We start from the raw sequence: 20078 nt of genomic DNA on the forward strand, positions 1-20078 counted from the left end.
AAAGACAATGTATATTAATATTTTTCTCAATACTCTAAGCACCTCCTCAGCGACGGCACCGTTGGTTTCAGTGGAATCGCCGTAGTAAGCGTTTGGAAAAAAAAAAACAAAAACAATTATTACGGATTACTTTTTCTAGCATCTTGCTGTAAATGAAATATCCTCACTCAGTTTAATGGAATCACTTTTATGATTTATTGTTGTTATCCGAGCGTGGAGAACCTGAAAGATCTTTGCTCTCCGGGAATAACTGTGCAGAAGAAAAGCATGTAAATGAGGCTTTTTTCAGACTCATAAATCTTATGTCGTTGATGCCTGGATGTTTTTTGTTTTTTTTTTCCTTGGTAATTAGAATACATTCAATAACAACTTGGAGTGATGAAAAAACAAAAACAAAAAAAGCGCTCACCTGCCGCGCGCCTCGTAGGAAAAAGGCTCTTTCTCCTGCCGGCGGGACGCAAACAGAAGCCGGATGAACGGCGGCGTTTCCGAGGGTCGCCGGTGAGAAGGCCTCTCAGAGGGGATGGGAGATCGCGCCTTGAGACAAAAACAAAATCTGTGAAACCGAAACAACCCGACGGCTGGATAACATCCGCCTTTGCACACTCCGATCGGTCATGAATACACATTGTTTCATCCGGCGGAGGATCCCCGGGGATATCTCATCATCCACCCGCGTTGGTATTCAAGGGCTCCGCCGGGAAGAATCTGCTCCGGGTCTTCCATTTTTATTGACACGGTCTGCGTCGCGTTTCTCCGAGGAGGCGTGAGATCCAATCCTTCTTTCACGGAAGGGTTTCTCATTTCAGACGACGGGAGGAGTCGCGGGAACTGTGCGGTTATGAAACACACAGGACGCGGGAGACTTGGCGACTACCAACCCACTTTAATTCCTATGGAATAGGATTTTATCTTTATGTCGATCATTTTGGACACAAACACACATTAGGAAGGAGAAGGAAACAGAAAGCCGTGTGTGTGACAGTAATTGATTTGAATCACGATACACAAAACCCGTGGTATGTACAAGGTGACGCGGCCGCTGAAATGTAATCCATCAGTAGTTTAATTCCTCCGTAGCACAAAAAAAATGGCCATATTATCTCAATGCCGAGTCAGCGCATCGTTTATGGCCGTGAAAACCTGCAAAACAAACAAACAAACAACAAACCGTGTGACATCAATTTGGTAAAATGAACTAGACAGGATACATTAATAGAAAATACCGAAAATGTTAATAATATACAATATTGATTTATACATACCATTTTGACCAAATATTGTGCAAAAAATTATCTTAAAAAATTAGGGTTCCTACATTTTTCAAATACGGGACTTTATTATTTTTTTTTTTCAAATCTATTCAATGTTAAACGCGAAAAGTTTTGCCCAGTTTATGCGCCAATAGAGGTGTGACGGTATCAGACGATATCCCACGTGATATTTCGCGGCACTGTCAACCAGGGCAAAAAGGACACTGTATGCAAGATATTCACATTCCGACTAGGACTGAGTTTTCAGGGTTTCTGCAAACCCCCACGACCTCCCCGACCCCCCGACCTCCCCGACCCCCACGACCCCCCCGACCCCACGAACAGTGCAGACCGGGATGTAGGAACCCTGAGACAGTATTTGATGTGACACGTGGAGTCGCCAAATGAGCGTTTTGAATAACGTCAATACATAAAGGTCTTACCTGTTTAACTACTGTTACACATCTTCACAAAAATTAAATGCATCCCGCAGACAAATCTACTAATGTTTGCATTCAATATGTTTCTTCTATTACAATTATTTCTTTCGATATCTGGCTAAGACATTTAAATACTGAGTTCCCCCTACAATACATTTATTTTAGTCTTTTTTTTTTTTTTTTTTTTTTTTTTCCACCCCGGTTCCCTATTTACCTCTTGCGATCAGACGGTAAAAACACCTCACTGAAAATGTTCCTGTGGATGGACAAGTGACCATTGAGTTCCACCAAATGGTTGTAAAGCCACGAGGGGCCGGTTTGAAAAATAGATATTTTGTTGCTGGTTATTTCTTAAAAAAAAAAAAAAAAAAAAAAAGGAAGAAGAAGAAGAAGAAAAAAAGAAAAATACACCGGTGCCACATTGCTGAGGGGCAACCATAATAATTATCTTCCTGTACAAAAAAAAAAAAAAAAAAGAAAAAGTGTGCTGTTATATTTAATGCAACGAGGTATGGAGTTGATACCACCCAGAGAAGTATTCATATTTAGATGGAGGAGAAAAGCACAGCAGCTGAAAAAAAGCAATATACTAAAAAAACAAACAAACAAAAAAAAAACAATAATAATAATAATAATAATAATAATAATCAGAGTCCCACTGACAAACAATAATATTAATATTAAAAAAGGAGAGCCTCAGCTGCTGCATCAGATCAGGCTAAAGCACCACTGCAAATACATCAAACTCAAAAATAGAAAGTAACATGCATTAAAAGAGTGCTTGTGAGTCAGTGTCTTTTTCCTGCTCCCGTCCCCGAGCCGGACGCGTTATTGTACGTGAATTCAGCACTCAGTAGAATTCACCCCCCCCCCCCCCGTTAGCTTACTTTCTATTGGCTCAGCCTCCACTGTCTGAGTAATAACCTAGTGGAGTTTTTTTTTTACTTTAGCTTTTATTTTTAATACAGGGCGCCGGGGTCACTGTCCTGAGGGAAATGTGAGTGAAGGAGGGTCTCCATGTACGAGACGAAGCCGCTGCTGGGGGTGTAGCCATCCGACATGTGCTGCGGGGGTAAAGGCGGGGACGGGGGGGCCGACAGGAGGGGGTCAGAGTTCAACGTGGACCTGAAGGGGGCCGACAGCGGGGTGAGCGTGGGGTCCGAGGCCAGGTTCGACTCGGAGCGAGCGGCGGGCGGGGCGGCGCCCGTGTCCATGGGAGTTTCGCTCTCCATCCGAACGGCGGCGGTCGGGAGGGAGGCGTCCGGCGAAGCGGCGCTCTGCCGGGGCAGAGGCTGCGAGGTCTGCGGGCCGCCAATACTGCGAAGGTCTGCGGTGGAAGGGGGCTTTTCGGGGGTGTCGGCGGGCCGGGTGGGATCTGAGGGTAGGCGGCGGCGTTTGGCTGCTTGGGCCTCGTCGGCCGCGGGGGCTTCCTCTTGAGGTAGCGCCTGGAAACACAACCAACCGTTCACTCCATCTCGTGACCGCCGGTGCGGAGCGGTCACCGTGACAACCAGCAGGCGTCTGACAAAATACCGTCACTTCCCAACAACAACAATAACAACGCAAACTTTATTCGCTCTCTGCAATGACCTCATCATGGATGAAGCAAAGCGCTCTACCTCATTAGCCGCTAGTTTTTTCCACCGCGACTCAAACAACGATGCTATTAAGATTATCTTTTTGGGCTAACGAGGCTAACATTTAGCCTCGTCACATCGGACCCATGAAACCGCCGTGAAATTCTGAACTGTAGTGGTTTTAGTCTTCAAACAGCTGACACTCGATTCTTCCTGCATGTGTGAAATCTAATGCTCACTTAAATTGCGCTCATCCTTCCACCTGCACACAAAGCTTCCGCATTCATATTCATATCTATAGTCGTATTTATAATAATGTTTATACTCTTCCCATCAGCACGCATCCAAATGCACTGCGGAGAGCATAGTAGGAATTTCACTGCGTAAACACGTTTCTACACTTTTACCCGCGACAAGAAACACTTTGAATCTTGAACCTGGAGGACGACAGCGATCAGCTGGAGTAGAAAATGGATGGACTTTTTCTCGTGTTGTTTATTATAAATCTATTTCATCCGCCTTGTTACAGGCACTGTTCGGGGAAAAAAAAACATTTCCAGTACGTATTTGTGGATGTTACCGATATGTATTTGATTAAAAATGTAAAAAAAAATGTTTCTGCGTAGCATCTTTCTGTGTAAATCTCTCATGTTACGACGTGGACAAGTGCAGCCTATGTATGTACACATATATTTATTTTGTTATTTTCAGCCGGTGCAGCTTTTAGTCCGGTACATTTTAAAATATCAGCGTCTTTACTGACCAGACGAGTGCGGACCCTCTTTGGCAGCTCCTGGTCCAGCGGGTGGATCTCTGAGTGTTTGAGCATCAGTTGACTCTGGTCCTGAAACTCCACCTGGACAGAAAACGGGTAAAAACATAAATAAAATGCCACAATAAACCACACACAGGCAATATCGGAAAGTAAATTTGCAAGGAAAAAAAAAAAAAAAAATGTACGATCGCCTTTAGTTGTGCGAAAGACGAATAAACAAGTACTATTATAAACTTTCCAGAGACGGAACCGCAGTTGACAAATAACTTTTCATATGAGTGGCACGACACAAAGTAATAAATCAATACTGAGCAGGAGAGCAGCTCCAGCTATCACACCGGAGGCACATCAACAAAAATATTTATTAATTCTATTTGTCAAACTAAATCTGTGTTAGCGTAGAAAGAGGTCACGGGAGTAGCGGGAGTGTGTGTGTGTGTGTGTAAAATGCCTAAACAGTAACTCCTAGAAAGTAACAGCTTGGATTTCCATCCGAACAAACCTATCAAGATGTCCTTGACCACGACAACGTACCCCGAAGCTGCTCGCTTACTCATAATTTAAATGTAAATTTTTTTTTAAAAATAAAAAGCAAAGATAAAAAAAAAAAAACAAGGACAAGGTTAATGTTGCGGCCAAGACAGTGAGCAGCTGCGGAGTGTGTGTGTGTGTGTGGAAATCGCCCGAAGAACACGTCTGCCAGGACTTTCGTCGGGAACGTCGCGAGACGTTCAAGGATACGCAAACAACGAGACGGGGCTCAATCTGGACGTCCGGTTCAATATTGAAGAGGCGGCATCTGAGCTTTTCTGTTGTTTTAACACAGACCGGCAGACAGCGACCCGCCTCGTCCTTTACTCTCCATCGGTCGGCGTGTAAACCCGCGAGCGCCCTTTGCGGACGAGCGCTCAAACCCCCGCCCCTGTTAATATTAGCTCAGCGGTAGCACCCTCACTTAACCTTGTCCGCTAATGCCTTCGTCCGTGTCGTCGGCGAGCCGCCGTCAAGATGGCGCATTGTCGCGGGGATGCGCTCCGATCCCGGTGTTTTTCCGCTTCGCTTCTGCATATCCACCTCCGGTTTTTGAAATTTCCCCGGTGTGCACCGGTGACGCCGAATCCCTCCACTTTGTGTGTCAATGCGGCGGCGTGTCTGACCGCTCTTCCATAAAACTACGAGGCGGTCGGGCTTTTCACGCACCGGTAGATACCCAATGAGGGGAACCAAAGCACAGGGTGGCGAAGCCATTAAGCATAGTGCCCTGCCACTGAAGGTTCACAGGTTCTGTCACTAAAAGTCACTCTGCATCAAACAGATGAAAAAGGGGGGGGGGGGGAGAAATGATGTCATTTCTCAAAAAGCCTTTATATCTGGAATTTTTTTTTTTTTTTGACACAAGCATTGTCAAGAGGTGTTTACTGCTCTTGGTCTCCGCTGAGTGTCACAGTTCTCTCACTTAAATTCCCAGGACGGGCGTGAATGCCTTCCTCGCCGCGCTCCAGTCATCTCTCGTTACTTTTCCGTCCGTATTCGTCCAGATTTCGGGGGGTCGTCTGAGTTCGTGTTCGACGACTTTCCTCGTCGTTTGGGGAAAATCTGTGATTCGGCCGGCGACCGCGTCATAGTTTACGCTAAACCAATCACCCCTATGACCTATTGACCTTGAATTTTTAGAGACGGCGATTTAAGGCTATTTTTACAGGACGGCGGCAGCGTGTCGGGCCCAAAGTACTTTCCGGTCTCCAACCCTCTTCACCTCCAACTCCGGTTCCAGCAGGTTGTTTAACAGCAGTCCGGACGGAGGCGCATCTGTGCCGCTTCCACCACTTGGCTGCCTCACCCCATTCCCACGTGTCATGCTGACCGTTTACTTTTTTTATCCTTGTTGCCCCGCTCGTATCCTGCCTATTATTGTTTGTTTATCTGAATCCTGTCATTGCTATACTCACCGTTTATACTGTTTAGTTTTGGTTGTCTATCTTTTTATTTTTGGTTGTCTGCAGGAGGGGACATTGCTGTTCATCTGCTGCTCGAACCAAAACAAATAATGTCTCGATACAATACAGAGTTGTTGTTTTTTTTTCCCCCCTCGCTCTTAGTGTTTCCACCTCGCAGCAAGAAGGTTCCCAGTTCTCTTCCAACACGGAGTCTCGTTTGGGTTTCATCCAGTTTCTCCGGTTTCGTTCGGATTTTCTCTATTTTCGTCCTTGTTGGTATCGGCTCACTCGTGTCCTGCGATTCAGGCTTATTTATTTTATTCCTGTCGTTGCTCTTGTCCCTCTGTTTATGTTGTCGTTTAGTTTTGGTTGTCTACTTTCATCCTGTCAGGTCTTTTTTTTCGCCATTTCTCCGTTCTGTTGTCCATTCTTATCCCGGATCTTGCTGCTGCTGCTGCTGTTCTCCCGGTTTCTTTATTTGTGGATGTCTTTTGCTTTTCCTAACTGTCTTCTAATTGCCTCTCTATTTATATTAATATTCATATTTATGGACACTTATAACTGTTACGCTGCTGTGACAAAAGAACTTCCCCTCTGGGGATTAATAAAGTTTATCCTATTATTGCGCTTTATTGGAAAACGTGTTTTTTTTTTTTTTTTTTTTGGTTCCTTACTTGGTAACACTTGTTTGTGTGCTGTTTGACAAAGGATGCGTTGAGGATCTGGCCCTCGGGTGTGCTGACCACGATCAGCTCCCCGATGTCGGGAGGGCCGCCGCGCAGGCAGTCGTGACTCTGGCGGGTTCAGAGAGACAAAGGAAAGTCATTTTCGTCGTCCACCTGTGCTCACATCAAATTTAAATTAACACTGATCGTAAACGCTGATCGTAAATTAACGCTGATGGTCAAAGTCAGCTTTACTGTCGATTTCTCTGCGTGTGCTGGACGTACAGAGAGATCGAGAAGACGTTTCTCCAAATCCCACGCCGACGTGAAATTAACGAAATAATAAGAGTGCAAATTAAACAGTAAAGTGCGGTATTAAATTTAAACAGTGAACATTTCATCCTCGCACCTGCGTGCTGCGAGTTGCACGCCAAGCTGCGCTCAAATATCTCATCATTGCACTGCCAACACTGTTTATATTTTATAATCATGTTTGCTATCATCATTTCCCATCAATACATATCCAAAGGCACCGCGGTGAGCAAAGTAGGAATTTCGCTGTACATGAAAACACATTTCTACACTGTCCATGTGACCATACACACTTTGAATATCGAATTAAATGCGATGGAAAAAGGATAAAGTGCATGCAAATACAAACTGCTGGGAAGGTGAGAAGATGACAGGATATTTGACGACCGGAGTGTATAAATATGTTTAATTTGAATGTAGAGAGTAGCACTGTTATATTCTGTTGATGGAATTTCTGCGGGTCGGCTCAATACGATACAATCTGGTTCTTTTTATTATTATTATTATTATTATTGGTAGCTTCTGGTTGCTACATCGCCGCAATAACTGAATATACAATTATATACCGCCAAGACGCCACAGCTGTACGGCACTCATTACATCACGGTTGCTAGGATACCCCCCCCCCCCCGCTTGATTTGAAAATAAAAACCACACCATCATCGTCATATTCAATTATGTCAAATGTGAGAAGAATCCGAGCGGACTCACCAGTATGTTCTCCGGATGCAGGTTGTCACAGTACGAGCCGTCGTCGAAATTGACCTCGTAGAACGTCTGCGTTGCTATGCCGATGATGTTACAGTGGTAATACCAGCCGTCGCTGTTGCGACCGATCACCCTCTGTCCCAGGCTCAGGCCCTGGTTGGTTTTGGGCGTCGTCCGAGGCTTTAAAACGTAGAAAAATGGTCATGACAAACATCCAAAAAGTTGAAAATAACCTTATGAAACGCTCACCGAGCCGCTTGTCGCGATCGGCACTTACTTTCGCCGGAAGCCGTTTATGCTTGAGGCAGGTGACGGACACCACGTAGGGCCAGTCGGCGGGCGTCATGGCGACTCCGGCTATCTGGGCGCAGGTGACGTGGAAGGAGGTGGCGCAGTTCTCGTACGAGCACTGGATGCACGCGCCGCGGTTGTGACTCGTGTTCTTGCCGTAGCAGAAGACACATTTCTGCATTGGGAAGAAAGAAAAAAAAAACACTGAAGAAAGCATTGAGATTGATAACATTCGGATAAAACATTTTGGATTCGTGTTCCTTGTCGCAAGGAAAGTTGCATTTTCATAGGAGCCTGGTTTTTAGCGTCCGATAGCCTCGGATGCTAAACGTTTTATTTGCAAAAAACAGCCGATCGGTTACAGTTTGTTCCGGTCGGGTCCCTTGCAGGACGCTAAAACCGATTTGAGATCCAGAGAAGGTTGCGACGCCAATATCAGGGACAGCGGCGTGCAACGTCAACGCTCGGCCCGCCCATCGGCTAATTCATTTCTCCACTTTACAGACTGATATTGCCCACTGCGCCTCCGTAAACGATGCGGAGCAACACGAGCTTCGCATCCCTGTGATTTCCTCACGGTTCATTTTTGGTTGAACTGATTGTTTATGGTGTGGAGAGGCTGCTGGATAATTAAAGATTTCCGCAGTGGATTGCGGATTTGCAATACATTTTGTTTTTGTTGTTTGTTTTTTTTTTCTTCCTATGCGCCCGCCGCACACTTAGATAAAAAAAAAAAATTGTTATCCATCCATCATTTCTGCAGCTGTGAGACTGAAGAGTTCATCAAACACCTGTCCGCCTGCAAATATGCTCACAGATAGAACTGATCCATAATCCATTCATAACAAGAGTATTTATTTTCTGACCCCACCAACCCAGAACCCGCTAATACATCCGAGTACGACAACAACTCCAGTTAGAAGACAGCGTTCCCTCATGTCGGCCGCTTTTGGACAGAACATGTCCGACACGTGTCCAGTTTGAATTTGGTTCAAGGGGAACATTTTAGTTTAAGGGGCCATCGTTAGCGCAACTCGCTAACAAACAAACCGTCACCAAGACGAGGAAGAAAACATGGACAGCGAAGTTGCCGCTGTGTTCATGTTCTGCATGGTGGGAATAATAATTATGGACTATCACATGGGTTGAAGTGTTTTTATTTCCTTCCCGCACTGCTTCACCATGTGACAATCCCCGCCGTTAGCTAACCTGTGCTAATTTGGGGCAAAATGTTGATTCTCTAACCTCTTCATCGCTCCATTTCTCGAGGGTTCTGTCCTTTTGCACCCAGAAAATGGCTGAGCGGTGACCACAATAGGTAAAAAATAACGGTCCGTAATAGCGGTGTAAAAAAAAATCGATATGTATCGATATATCGATCCGACAGCTGACGATCCGATGCATGGACACGTCCGCAAGAGTATCGATCCATGTATGCATTTTACCCGTCTATTTTAAGTCTGCTCTGAGGCGTAATTCTCACTCCGTGCTGCGGGTGGCGGTAACCTACTTTGTCTCCACCTACGTCGCTTCCCTTCCCCTCTTTCAGCACAGTCTTTCAGCGGACACACCCTCTTTGGCATAGCACTCGCATTTAAACATTCGGGAGGCGGACATTGATATGGCTGAGAAGGACGCGGACTTAACACACTCCTGTTGGTTTAAAATCGTTCGTGTGGAAGTATTTCAGCTTCCGCAAAAACGGGAAAGAATTGGTAAAGGATGTGGCGATATGTAAAGAATGTCGAATTGAAGTTAGCTACTGTGGCAACACTTCTAATTTGTCGGCTCACCTGAAAAGACGGCATGGTGTTGTTGAAGGCGAATGTTCAGAAAAAGCAAAGCGCCCTGCCCAGCTGGGTACATTTTTCCCAAAAAAAGTTACCGAGCGGTTCGAAAAGGGCCAAAAACGTATCGTTTTCTCGTTAAAAAAAAAAATCGTATCGAATCGAATCGTGGGGCATTTTTAAGTATCGAAAAAAAAATCGAATCGATCGAATCGTCATGACGGCTCTGATTTACACCCCTCGTCCGTAAGGAGTACCTGGTAGTGGCAGCGGCTTATGAGTTCCACCAATCCCAAAACACCCTGTCAGATGCGTTCCTAGGGAAGCGTAGGAAGGCCCGGCCTGGGAGTAGGACCTAAAACGGTTCTAGGAGCTGATCGAGCTGCAAAAAAACACGTCCCAGATCCTGAAAAAGTTCTTACAGCATGAAAGCGGCTGTTTCCAAACTCAGGGAGCGTGCGTCTTACGACTGGTCGGTTCGTCCATCCGTTTTCTGGCTGGGACAAAACCTCGAGACTTTTCTTCACGTTCAACTTTGAGTTCGTCGGCAGCACCGGCGGCCGCCGTGACATTCAGAAGTTCTCCTGGTTTCCGCCCCCCCGCCTACCTGCCCACCGCACGCCATATTCCATTTGGCGTCTTGCATCAGTCGTTCGAGCCCTGCTCTCGCTCATGCAAAGAATTTGCTATTCTCCCTCCGAGCGCTTCCCTCTTCAAATCCCTTCTTTTCTCTCCACCACATTTCTGAGTGTGAAATTACCACCAGTCAACCACATCTTTTGCCTTTGGCACAGAAGCGGCGGCGAGACACTGCCAGGTACCGGCCTGCACGCGACGGCCGTGCAATCTCCCCGCCCCACACTTATTACAAATCGCAGCAAATCCTCAAAACCTAACACATCTACGCTCCACCCCCGCCCGATTCCGCGGATATCTTCGAAAAAAAACCCTCGCGCGAGGGAAAAATAAGACGCCGGGGCATTTGAATGATCGACTTGAATTATGTTTTCAATACGGCGCAGAATCTCACAAAACGTCTAAATACCTTTTTCTCCCTTCACGAAAACAAACTGACTCAGCCCATTATCCCCGCAGCGCTCATATCTCATGTAACTGCTACATCTCCATTTTTCTATAATGATTATCTATCATTTTCACACGAGCTATGGGTTCATTTCCACTCTCTCTCTTCTTTCTCTCTCTCTCTCAACCTTGTCCATTCTTCTTGCCTGTGTGTCCTCCTTGTTTTGACAAATCACACGGCGAGCAGCCGAAGCCCAGCACACGTGCGATCAATAAGAAATAAAAAATTCTTTATTAAAGTGCCAATACATCTCTCTCTCTTCTTTTTTTTTTTTTTTTACCGGTGCAGAGTACCGGAGGGGGGAGGCTTTCAGTGCCGCCGTGCTGCGCAATATTTCACTGGCTGCTATGCTTTTAGTTTTCGCCTGCAGGTTGTTTTTTTTTTTTTTTTTTTATGCAAGTCACATAAGGGCAGTAAAAAAAAAAAAACAAACAAAAAAAAAAAAAAAACAACAGAGCAGTGGGATGGGAATTTAGCTGTCATTCTGGCTTAATGGTTTTACGTTTAATCGGCTTTTTCTTTTTTGGTGGACAACGGTAAGTGGCTTCGTGATACGGCAGGCCTGGGATTCTTTGACGGACTGAAAGGGGCGGCAGATGTTCTGGAGGTTCTACGTTGTTGCAACCGGGTTTGGTATTTATCTCCTCCAGGCGTTCTTCTGGTTACCCGAGAGGCTTTGTCAGCTGTAATAGGCCGCGGTCGGCTTTCCTACCTTTTAGTTTTGCATTTGTTATGTGAATAAGGGAGTTCTTTTGTAGCAACCGGGTTGAATTGGGTTGTTGTGTTAATGGATAATGGTAATTGGTCTACTTATATAGCGTCTTAAAGCCCTGCGGTTTAAAAGCGCTTCACACTAGGTCGCTTTCACAAAAACACACACACACACACACACACACACACACACACGATGGCGCCAATTGGGAGCGACCTGGCTCTGTGCCTTGTGTTTTGTTTTTTTTTGTTTTTTTTTTACATCTATGAACATCTGCAGAGAAATCTAAATGTTATTTTTGCATGCGACAAAACATTTCGAACCCTAAAAAAAGTTGGATTGAAGGTTACTTTTAAGCAAAATACTCCACCCTATTTGAGTCCTCCTCATATTTATGGAAAAAAAAAAAAAAAAAAGCCGAACCGAAGCAAACCGAAAATGCCGTTCTCTCTCATCCTTTTACTGGTGCGTGCAGTTGCTTATTAAGAGCAACAAAAATATTAATAACATAAAAAACAAATTTTAAATTGATGTTACAAGATCGCCATAATCTTCAAATTCAAAATGACATTTTAAAAAGAAACGAACTAAAATAAAATACATTTATTATACATCCCAAGTGAACCCACGGGTGTATTTTGTTTCAGCCCTACCTTACAATCACCTATTCCGGCCCAGGCGAATTCCTGGAATTTGTACTTTTGTTCCCAAAATGATGCATAAACATAACAAACCCACTTAAATTGGACGCGCAACCCCCGGCGGTTTGTATTGGAAACTCCCCACGGTCTGTTACAGCGGTTCTTAACCTGGGTTCGATCCAACCCCGGGGGTTCGGCGTGATCACACACCCCGCTTGGCCGTCACTGGCTGCAGGAAATGAAAATCTGTGCTGCAGGGATTTTGGTGCGCTCAGTAGTCAGTAGACTACTCAGTAGACAGAACGCCGTGTTATTTCTTAATATTTGAATCCCTTCATACTAATTATGACGAGCGAAAAAAGAAAGTTGTCGCACGAATACGTACAATATGGATTCACATGTACGACGGAACGGGATTTTTTTTTTTTTTTTTGCTGGTTTTGTTCTTTGAACACAGTGATGTTGACGCACGGTTCATTTTGTGCACCGGTAAAACATATACAAAAAAAAATCATATTTTCTTTTTCCCAATAAAGAAGGGTTTGGTGAACGCGCCAAAGTCCTCCAACAAGGTTAAGAGCCACTGGTCTGTTAGATGGGATGAGAAGTGACACGTCTTCAAGGGAAAACAACGATTAACCCCGACCTGGATGGCCGAGAGTCCTCGCCGACAGAAAGGCTGTTCGGTTATTTGTTAAAACAGTTGGCCTAGTTCGGGGACGGTTTTCTGGGACGCAACACTGCTGCAATACTTCTGATAATATTACTATACTATTTTAAACCAAAACAAAAGACCACTTTTCATCCTTGAAAAAAACGACTATTGAAAGGTGGGAAAAAAAAAAAAAACGTGTTTTGCTCAACGCCGCTGTGTAAAGTTGGTTTCGGCGGCTCCCGTGTTCCTATTTGATCAGCCCAGTCATCCAAATAATTCCTTTTTAGTCTTTTCAGACGGGACGGACTGAACCTGCTTTGGCAGGATTCTGATGCAAATATCACCCGGGCTCGTCTTTTGAGAGATTATGAGCGGAGAGGAAGGAGGGAGGGGAGAGCGTATTATTTGTAGATTTGTGATAATGCACCAGCAAGCGGTGCTGGTGTCTGTGAAATGGGGATTGTTTTGGTGGAGGGGCAGCAGATCACGGGAGAGAGAAATAAGGAAGGGGAAAAAAAAAAAAAAAAAAAGGAGGATAGGGAACAAGTTGTATCAGCGGTGGGGCGGCCGTGATTAAACTGCCTCCTGCTCGCGGGATCGATGCAGTTCATTTAGCGCTGTGAGAAACAACGGTTGATTATTCAGCTTTTCCTGGCCATGTGAATAGCCTTGATACTAACTGTTCTGCTATCGCGGTCTGGCGGCGTAAACTATCATTTCTGGGAAAATGGAAAAGATGCACCTGTGCGCTGGCATGAGGGGAAACATGCTCCCCGGAGCAGACCTGCTTCTGCAGGGCTTGTTTATGTCCACTCAGCAGCCAACAACAGTCCATTTAGAGTGATAAAAGGGAGTCTGACAACTGTGTGAATTTAGATTTTTTTTTTTTTTGAAAGATTAAATCTATCACATGATGTCTTTCAGGTGTACTTTAGTTTCTGAGTGATCGTGCATCCTTCGAAAGGCGGGGGGAGTCGATAGGAGTCGCTGTGGTACGGAAAAACAACTCACAAAATACTGATTTAAATAAATCTTTGGCAAATCAAAGTTGGAAGTTTCTTGTATCTAGATCAGGGGTGGGTATTATTTTGGCTGGCGAGCCACATTTCTTATTTAATTTTTATGCACGGGCCAACTAGGTATCATGTACATTAAACAAAATGAAAATTGCAATTTAGATATTTACATTTTTTGGCATCTTATTTCAACTTCAAAATCATTAAATGATCATATGAATGCGCCGACATTACTTTGCATGTAATAATCCCTACAAAATCAAACAAAAGGAAAAAAGGAGTTTCTAAATTCAATATTGATTGAAAATACTTATTAAAATATTCAAAGAAAATACTCAAAAAAGCCAAACGGGCCGTACGATGCCCAGGTCTGATCTAGATGGAGCTTTAAAAACGGGTTGAAATTGGAAGGCACGACTGTGCCGCGGCATTGATGTATTCTTTGTCGACTAAAGGGACGTACCAGATTCTTGCGTGTTTCTGGGATGGCGCTGACATCCACCGGCTCCCTCTCGATGGCTTGGACGAAGCGAGCTTCGGCCACGGCGATGGCGCAGATGACGTGGACCCACCTGGTCCCGGAGAGGAAAAAGAGAAACGTCTGAGATCTTCAGGTAGCAATCTTTATGACATACTTGAGAAATCCGCTGTTGTAAATTCCGGACTGTAAGCTGCAACTTTTTTTCCACACGTTTTGAACACTGCGGCTGAAACAAAAATGTGTGCGGCTAATTTATGTTTGGTTTTTTTCGGCTAACGTGCTTCATGCCGCCAAAACATTTAGCCTCGACAGATCAGACCAATGAAATGACCGTTCAATTCTGACAACTTTAGTGGTTTTAGTGCGCAGGAGGAAGACCAAGATAGCGATGAGCTGGAGTAGGACAAAGCAGGGATGGAAAATGGATGGATGGACTTTTCCTTGTGTTATTTATTATTAATCTTTTTCATCAGCCATGAAAAAAAAGTATTTGCTGTATGTATTTGTGGATGGCATGTATTTAATTGAAAGTTTTAAAAACATGTTTTTCATGTTACAACATGAAACCACAGCTTATAGACAAGTGCGGCCTATATACACTGCTCAAAAAAATAAAAGGAACACTTAAAAAACACATCCTAGATCTAAATGAATGACATATTCTTATGAAATACTTTGCTCTTTACACAGTTGAATGTGCTGACAACAAAATCACACAAAAATGATCAATGGAAATCAATTGTATCAACCCATGGAGGTCTGGATTAGGAATCACACTCAAAAATTAAAGCGTAAAAACAAACTCCAGGCTGATCCAACTTTGATGTAATGTCCTTAAAACAAGTCAAAATGAATCTGTGTTGCTTCCTGAGTGGACACTATGATTTCACACAAGTGGGATTGACTTGGAGTTACATTGTGTTGTTCAACTTTAATTTTTTGAGCAGTATATATATATATATATTTACACATGTATTTATCCGTTTATTTTTAGCCGGCGCGGCTTATACTCAGGTGCGCTCATTAGTCCAGAAAACACGGTACAAAAATAACAAATACGTTGAAAAACTCAACTGTAGAAGCCGGTTCAAATCAAATAATTCAATTACAAAGCTGAACATTTCTCTTTTTTTGTATCAGATCTAGAATGAAATGTACTCTAATTTATTATCCTCTTCCCGAGTGAGAGCGAACAGATTCCTGTGCTCGTGCACCCCAAGTGTGGGAAGAGCCGAGGAGCAGACACACGCCAGATTGTTGGCCCGTATGTAACTCTGCTCCTGCTGCTCATCCAAAAAAAAGAAAGAAAAAAAAATGGACGCAATGTTTTTTTTTTATACTTTTTAAACAACCCACACTCTTCTGTTCCACTTCCCATCACCGATGTCGTTCCTCCGTTCCGATAAGTCAAGGAGTTCCCGACATGTTTGTCCACGTCTGTGGAAAGTAGGTGGAAACGCAACTCTAGAGCCCTGAAAAATCCCCACTTGCACTTGAGGGATGCAGGTTGAGTTTCCCCTGATTCTGATTTCCAAACTAAACTGCTTCCATCCAAAAAATCATTTAAAAAAAAATAGACACCGGGCCACGATAGCGAGCCTCCCGAGCACATACCGGTTGTCTGTGGTGGTTTTCAAGGCTCCTCCCCTCAAGTTGCAGAGACAGCACTCCTGGAAAACAAAGAAGGAGATGACCTCTGACCCCTTTCTATTTTCCCTTCATTTCCTTGGTGTTAAAACCAAACACTGAGATTTGAAGGGTTTAAGCCTTTAACCTGTTAGGATCAGCATCCATGCTCACGTGTGTGTGTGTGAAGGTAAAATAGTGACAGCAGGAAGATGAGTGAGTCACTCTGCTTTATAATCTTGAAAAAAATAAATAAAAACAAGCAGCGCAGGGACATCTGGCAGGCAACTCACCACTGTCCAGGCACCTGCCGCGCATCTGGAGCAGGTCCAGGTGTCGTTGACGGAGTCCGGCTTGACGCCGTAACAACCTGTGGAAGAGGACGTGTTAATCACCTCACAAGTGAATTAAAACAAATCACGCCGCCCGACGTTTTTCAAAGTGCTTTTGAGATGTGGCGCGAACAGACGGCCGGGCCCGGGCGGCGATATTCCACCATCAAGAGCTCATTATTTTCATTCTGATTTCATCTTTGGTGAAATATTATTACACGCGTGAAAATCAAACTCATCTCTGCGGTCTAAACCTCTGAACACAACACCAGACGCCATCTCATCTAGACGTCTGCGAGCAGATATCCACTCCAAAGAGGAGTAAAATGTGCATTATTTCTTCATACTCTTGTGCACTGCTTATCTTTCACTGGTTGCTTAAGACACTTTATAGTTTTCACTTGTTACTCAAGACACTTTATAGTTTATTTGGATTTCTTATTCTCCCTTTTTCTTTTTTTTTTCTTTTTCTTTTTTTTTACTGTTTATACAATTTTCTATAATTATTTATAATTGTTATTTTTTTCTTGTAACTCTGGCACAACAAGCTATCTTTTTTTATATCTTTATTTAATGCTGGGTATCTATATTTATTTTTATTAAATGATTCTTTTTTAATTTTACTATATTTTTTACTGTTTTTTTCTTCTTAAATATGGCTATTTCATCCCGGAATTTATTCTCAAATACTGCAAAAAAAAAAAATGCTAAAGAACAATAAATTGCAAGAGCTGAATTACAAAAAAAAATCTGTCACATTGCGAGGGTCATTGTATATGAAAACAATTTAAATATCAACAAGTTTTGGGCCGGATCGAAGATTTCCAATATCGGAATTTTTTTTTTTTTCGTTGCGCGTTTCTTTTTCCCATGTCAAGGCACACAGAGATAGTCTTTTCACAGTTCGGGGAGGGAACACAACAAAACAGACGTCTAAAAACGAAGGATACATCAAGATCTAGTCCAGGGGTCGGCAACCCATGCAGCTCTTCCACCTTTACACTGCGGCTCCGAGCGGCTTGGGAAAATAAATGATGAATATTTAATTGAAGTATATTCCATTTGTGTTAATTCCTTTTTTTAAACTTTTAGTTCTAAGTTGGAAGATCATTGTGATCTTGAAATATTAAATAAAATTATATTTATTATTTTTCGCCGCTCAAAATAACGTCACACTCGCGGAAGCCGGTAAACCCGCCAGCCGGTAAAGTCCCGATTTGCAGATGCTGAGCGCAGAAGTTCAGGAGCAGAAGTCCCATAAACCAGGTAAAATACATATTTATGAAGATATTTGGCCTTTTTTTTTTTTAAATTGTTTACTGACACAGTGATTTTTTCCCCGATTTATTTTTAAAATTCAGGTCAAGGCTCCGCTACACACTCTGAAAGCCCAAAGCTCAAAATGAGTTCATTACATAAATAAGATTTAATTTTCTCTGTAATACTTTGTGAATTTCAGAAGCAACACACTACACACTTGTTTGTACAAAGTGTAAAGGTAATAAAAAGCAATCTATACAGTGGTACCTTTTTTTTTTTTTTATTTTAGACGTCAAAAAGTAATTGCGGCTCCCAGTGTTTTCTTTCCCGAGGAAACCGGGTCCAAATGGCTCTTTGGGCGTTGCGGGTTGCCGACCGTTGATCTAGTGTGTCGCCGTCAGGTTTTCTACTCACTGGCGTGAACCTGCATGTGACAGGAGGAGCAGCGGATCAGGAGGCTGGTTCCGTCCTCGCCGATGTGACAGTTGGTGGGCGGCGGCTCGGTGTTTCCCGCCCCGACACTGAAGCACATCTCCGGGACCAGCGGACGGGTTCGACTGCCGTGCAGGGGGAGGTGGGAATACTGGGCGTCGCTCCCGCCGGGGAAGTCTCTCTGCAGCTGCGACGGGACGGGAAGAAGCCGTCCGGTCGGTTTTAATTGCTCTGTGCAATATTTCTGAGTATAATTCCAATCTTTTACCTTGGTGTAGGGGCAGAAGAGGGAACAGATAGCACAGTGGGGCTGATGCGTTGCCACGGCGCTGTTGAAGGCCTTTTCCGCCAGAAAGTTGGGGGAGCGATTCTGCCACAGATGCTCCTGTTTCTTCATGTCGCTTTCCAGGGGCATGGATGAGGAGAGCTCTGCGGGAGGGCGAAATGAAAAGTGACAGAAACACACACACACACACACGCACGCGCGCGCGCTTCAAAATACACAACGAATCCTTTCGTCGAGAGCGGCAGCGGCCGAGGCCGAGGGGTCGCCTCCCCCTCGCCGAACTCTCAACAATAACAAACAGCAGCCGCTTCGACGGCGTGCCGTTTCGGGTACGGAATCAATTTTTAGCGACCGACGACCCCCAAAGCTACTGATCCAGACCGTTTGATGGATGTGGACTGAAGGCAGGAAGGTCTTTTTTTTTTTTTTTTTTTCCCCCACAAGCCTTCCATTTCGCCGTCCTTGTTCTCCCCCTTCTCTTTCTCCTTGTCGCCCAGACGCCCGTCTGAAGGACAGCCCCTGAGCCGGGTCCCCTGACTTAAAGTGACTTTGAAAGCGGGTAATCAGGAGTCATGATCCCCGGATCAATACTTGTCAGTCAGAAAATAAAAAAGAAGAAAAAAAAAAACAAAGAAGGGTTGGGGGGGGGGGGGTAACAGAGGCCTTGCAGTCTCCATTTCATTATCCCCATCGGGGGAGCTTTAGGAGCTGTTTTTCTTTCTCCTGATCGATAATTTAAACACAGTCGTGTCTTCTTAATTTCGAGCCCTGTGATGGATGGGACGCTGATCGGGACGATCCTGTGCGGCCCGGTTGATATTTCTGCGGCCGAAACTTGACCTTAAAAAAAGCCGACTCGTAAACGTCTCGCCGTTCTGCGGAAACCGTGTCCGTATAAACGGACTTGCCGGCATTTGCGCTACTTAGCTTCGTCATACTCCGCAAAGTGCCGATTTGGTTTGATCTGGTTTTGGGCACGGCAATGAGTATAATGTTCAATTATTAATTGGAAATATGATAATATTACAATCCCGTACCTCTGTCACTTTGCTCTTGCTTGACCACGGACAGAGGCGAACGCATGGGCGGCTTGCTGAGAGGGTGGCGGCGACTCTTTTTCACCTCTGTGGGCATCTTCACCTTAGCGTAGCATCCCTGGGAGAATATTGTGAAACTTTAGCTGATAAACTCTGTATTTAGGAGTTGACATTTATTGCTTTTGGTTTGTTTTTTTTTTTCCCCTCTCCTCCGAAATCTGAATGAACACCCAAATATGCAAATGATTCAATTATTACGGGGTTATATTTAACCGATAGCAGGGGAGTTTGTAGCGGCTTCGGAGTCAAAATGCCGTGGCGGAAAAGCCATTAGCTAGTTGCAACGACTCTGTTCAAAATGTGTATTTTGGTCTATTGTGCAGCGGTGTGACACAGCGTATTATGTAAACAAAGGACAAAGCTACTTTGAGCTATTCACTCATGAAGCTTTTCACCTGGGGGGATCCCGTATCCAGCTTGTTGTCTACCGGGATGTCGCTCGCTCTCGGCGACAGAGGATCCCCCACATCCTGGTGGCTGTAAATGACAGGCTGCAAATTCTTGATGCTCGACGTGGCAAACTGTTCGAAGGCCTCCTGGAAGCCGTTGTGGATATTCAGCATCTTCTTCTGCTTCTTCTGCCTCTTCTTCTCCATGTCCTCCGCCTCCATCGGGGTTTGGGTCTCCAGCTCGTCGTCTGGCGGGTGAAAACCAATGCGGAAGTGAGAAGAGAAAAAAAAAAAAAAATCGGACGTCGTGATTGATACCTGC

General features: G+C 44.4%; 1 protein-coding gene across 2 annotated transcripts in view; it reads right to left on the reverse strand.

Moving 5' to 3' along the window:
* Window positions 1-20078, reverse strand: part of kdm4b (lysine (K)-specific demethylase 4B) — a 55284-nt gene that overhangs the window by 2886 nt on the left and 32320 nt on the right. For both annotated transcript variants that reach the window (XM_086162320.1, XM_086162319.1), the window contains exons 11-22: window positions 19763-20004; window positions 19308-19425; window positions 18253-18413; window positions 17967-18171; window positions 16254-16330; window positions 15949-16004; window positions 14317-14425; window positions 7945-8133; window positions 7671-7847; window positions 6657-6776; window positions 4034-4126; window positions 410-3138 (exon numbers count right to left, since the gene is read on the reverse strand). In XM_086162320.1, coding sequence (XP_086018446.1) covers window positions 2653-3138; window positions 4034-4126; window positions 6657-6776; window positions 7671-7847; window positions 7945-8133; window positions 14317-14425; window positions 15949-16004; window positions 16254-16330; window positions 17967-18171; window positions 18253-18413; window positions 19308-19425; window positions 19763-20004 — 2033 coding nt within the window. In that variant the 3' untranslated portion in view covers window positions 410-2652. The remainder of the gene's footprint in view (window positions 1-409; window positions 3139-4033; window positions 4127-6656; window positions 6777-7670; window positions 7848-7944; window positions 8134-14316; window positions 14426-15948; window positions 16005-16253; window positions 16331-17966; window positions 18172-18252; window positions 18414-19307; window positions 19426-19762; window positions 20005-20078) is intronic.

The sequence above is a fragment of the Fistularia commersonii genome, chromosome 16 (genome assembly GCF_037954325.1).
Source record: "Fistularia commersonii isolate RoL2024-O1a breed Wild chromosome 16, RoL_Fcom_v1.0, whole genome shotgun sequence".
NCBI lineage: Eukaryota > Metazoa > Chordata > Actinopteri > Syngnathiformes > Fistulariidae > Fistularia > Fistularia commersonii.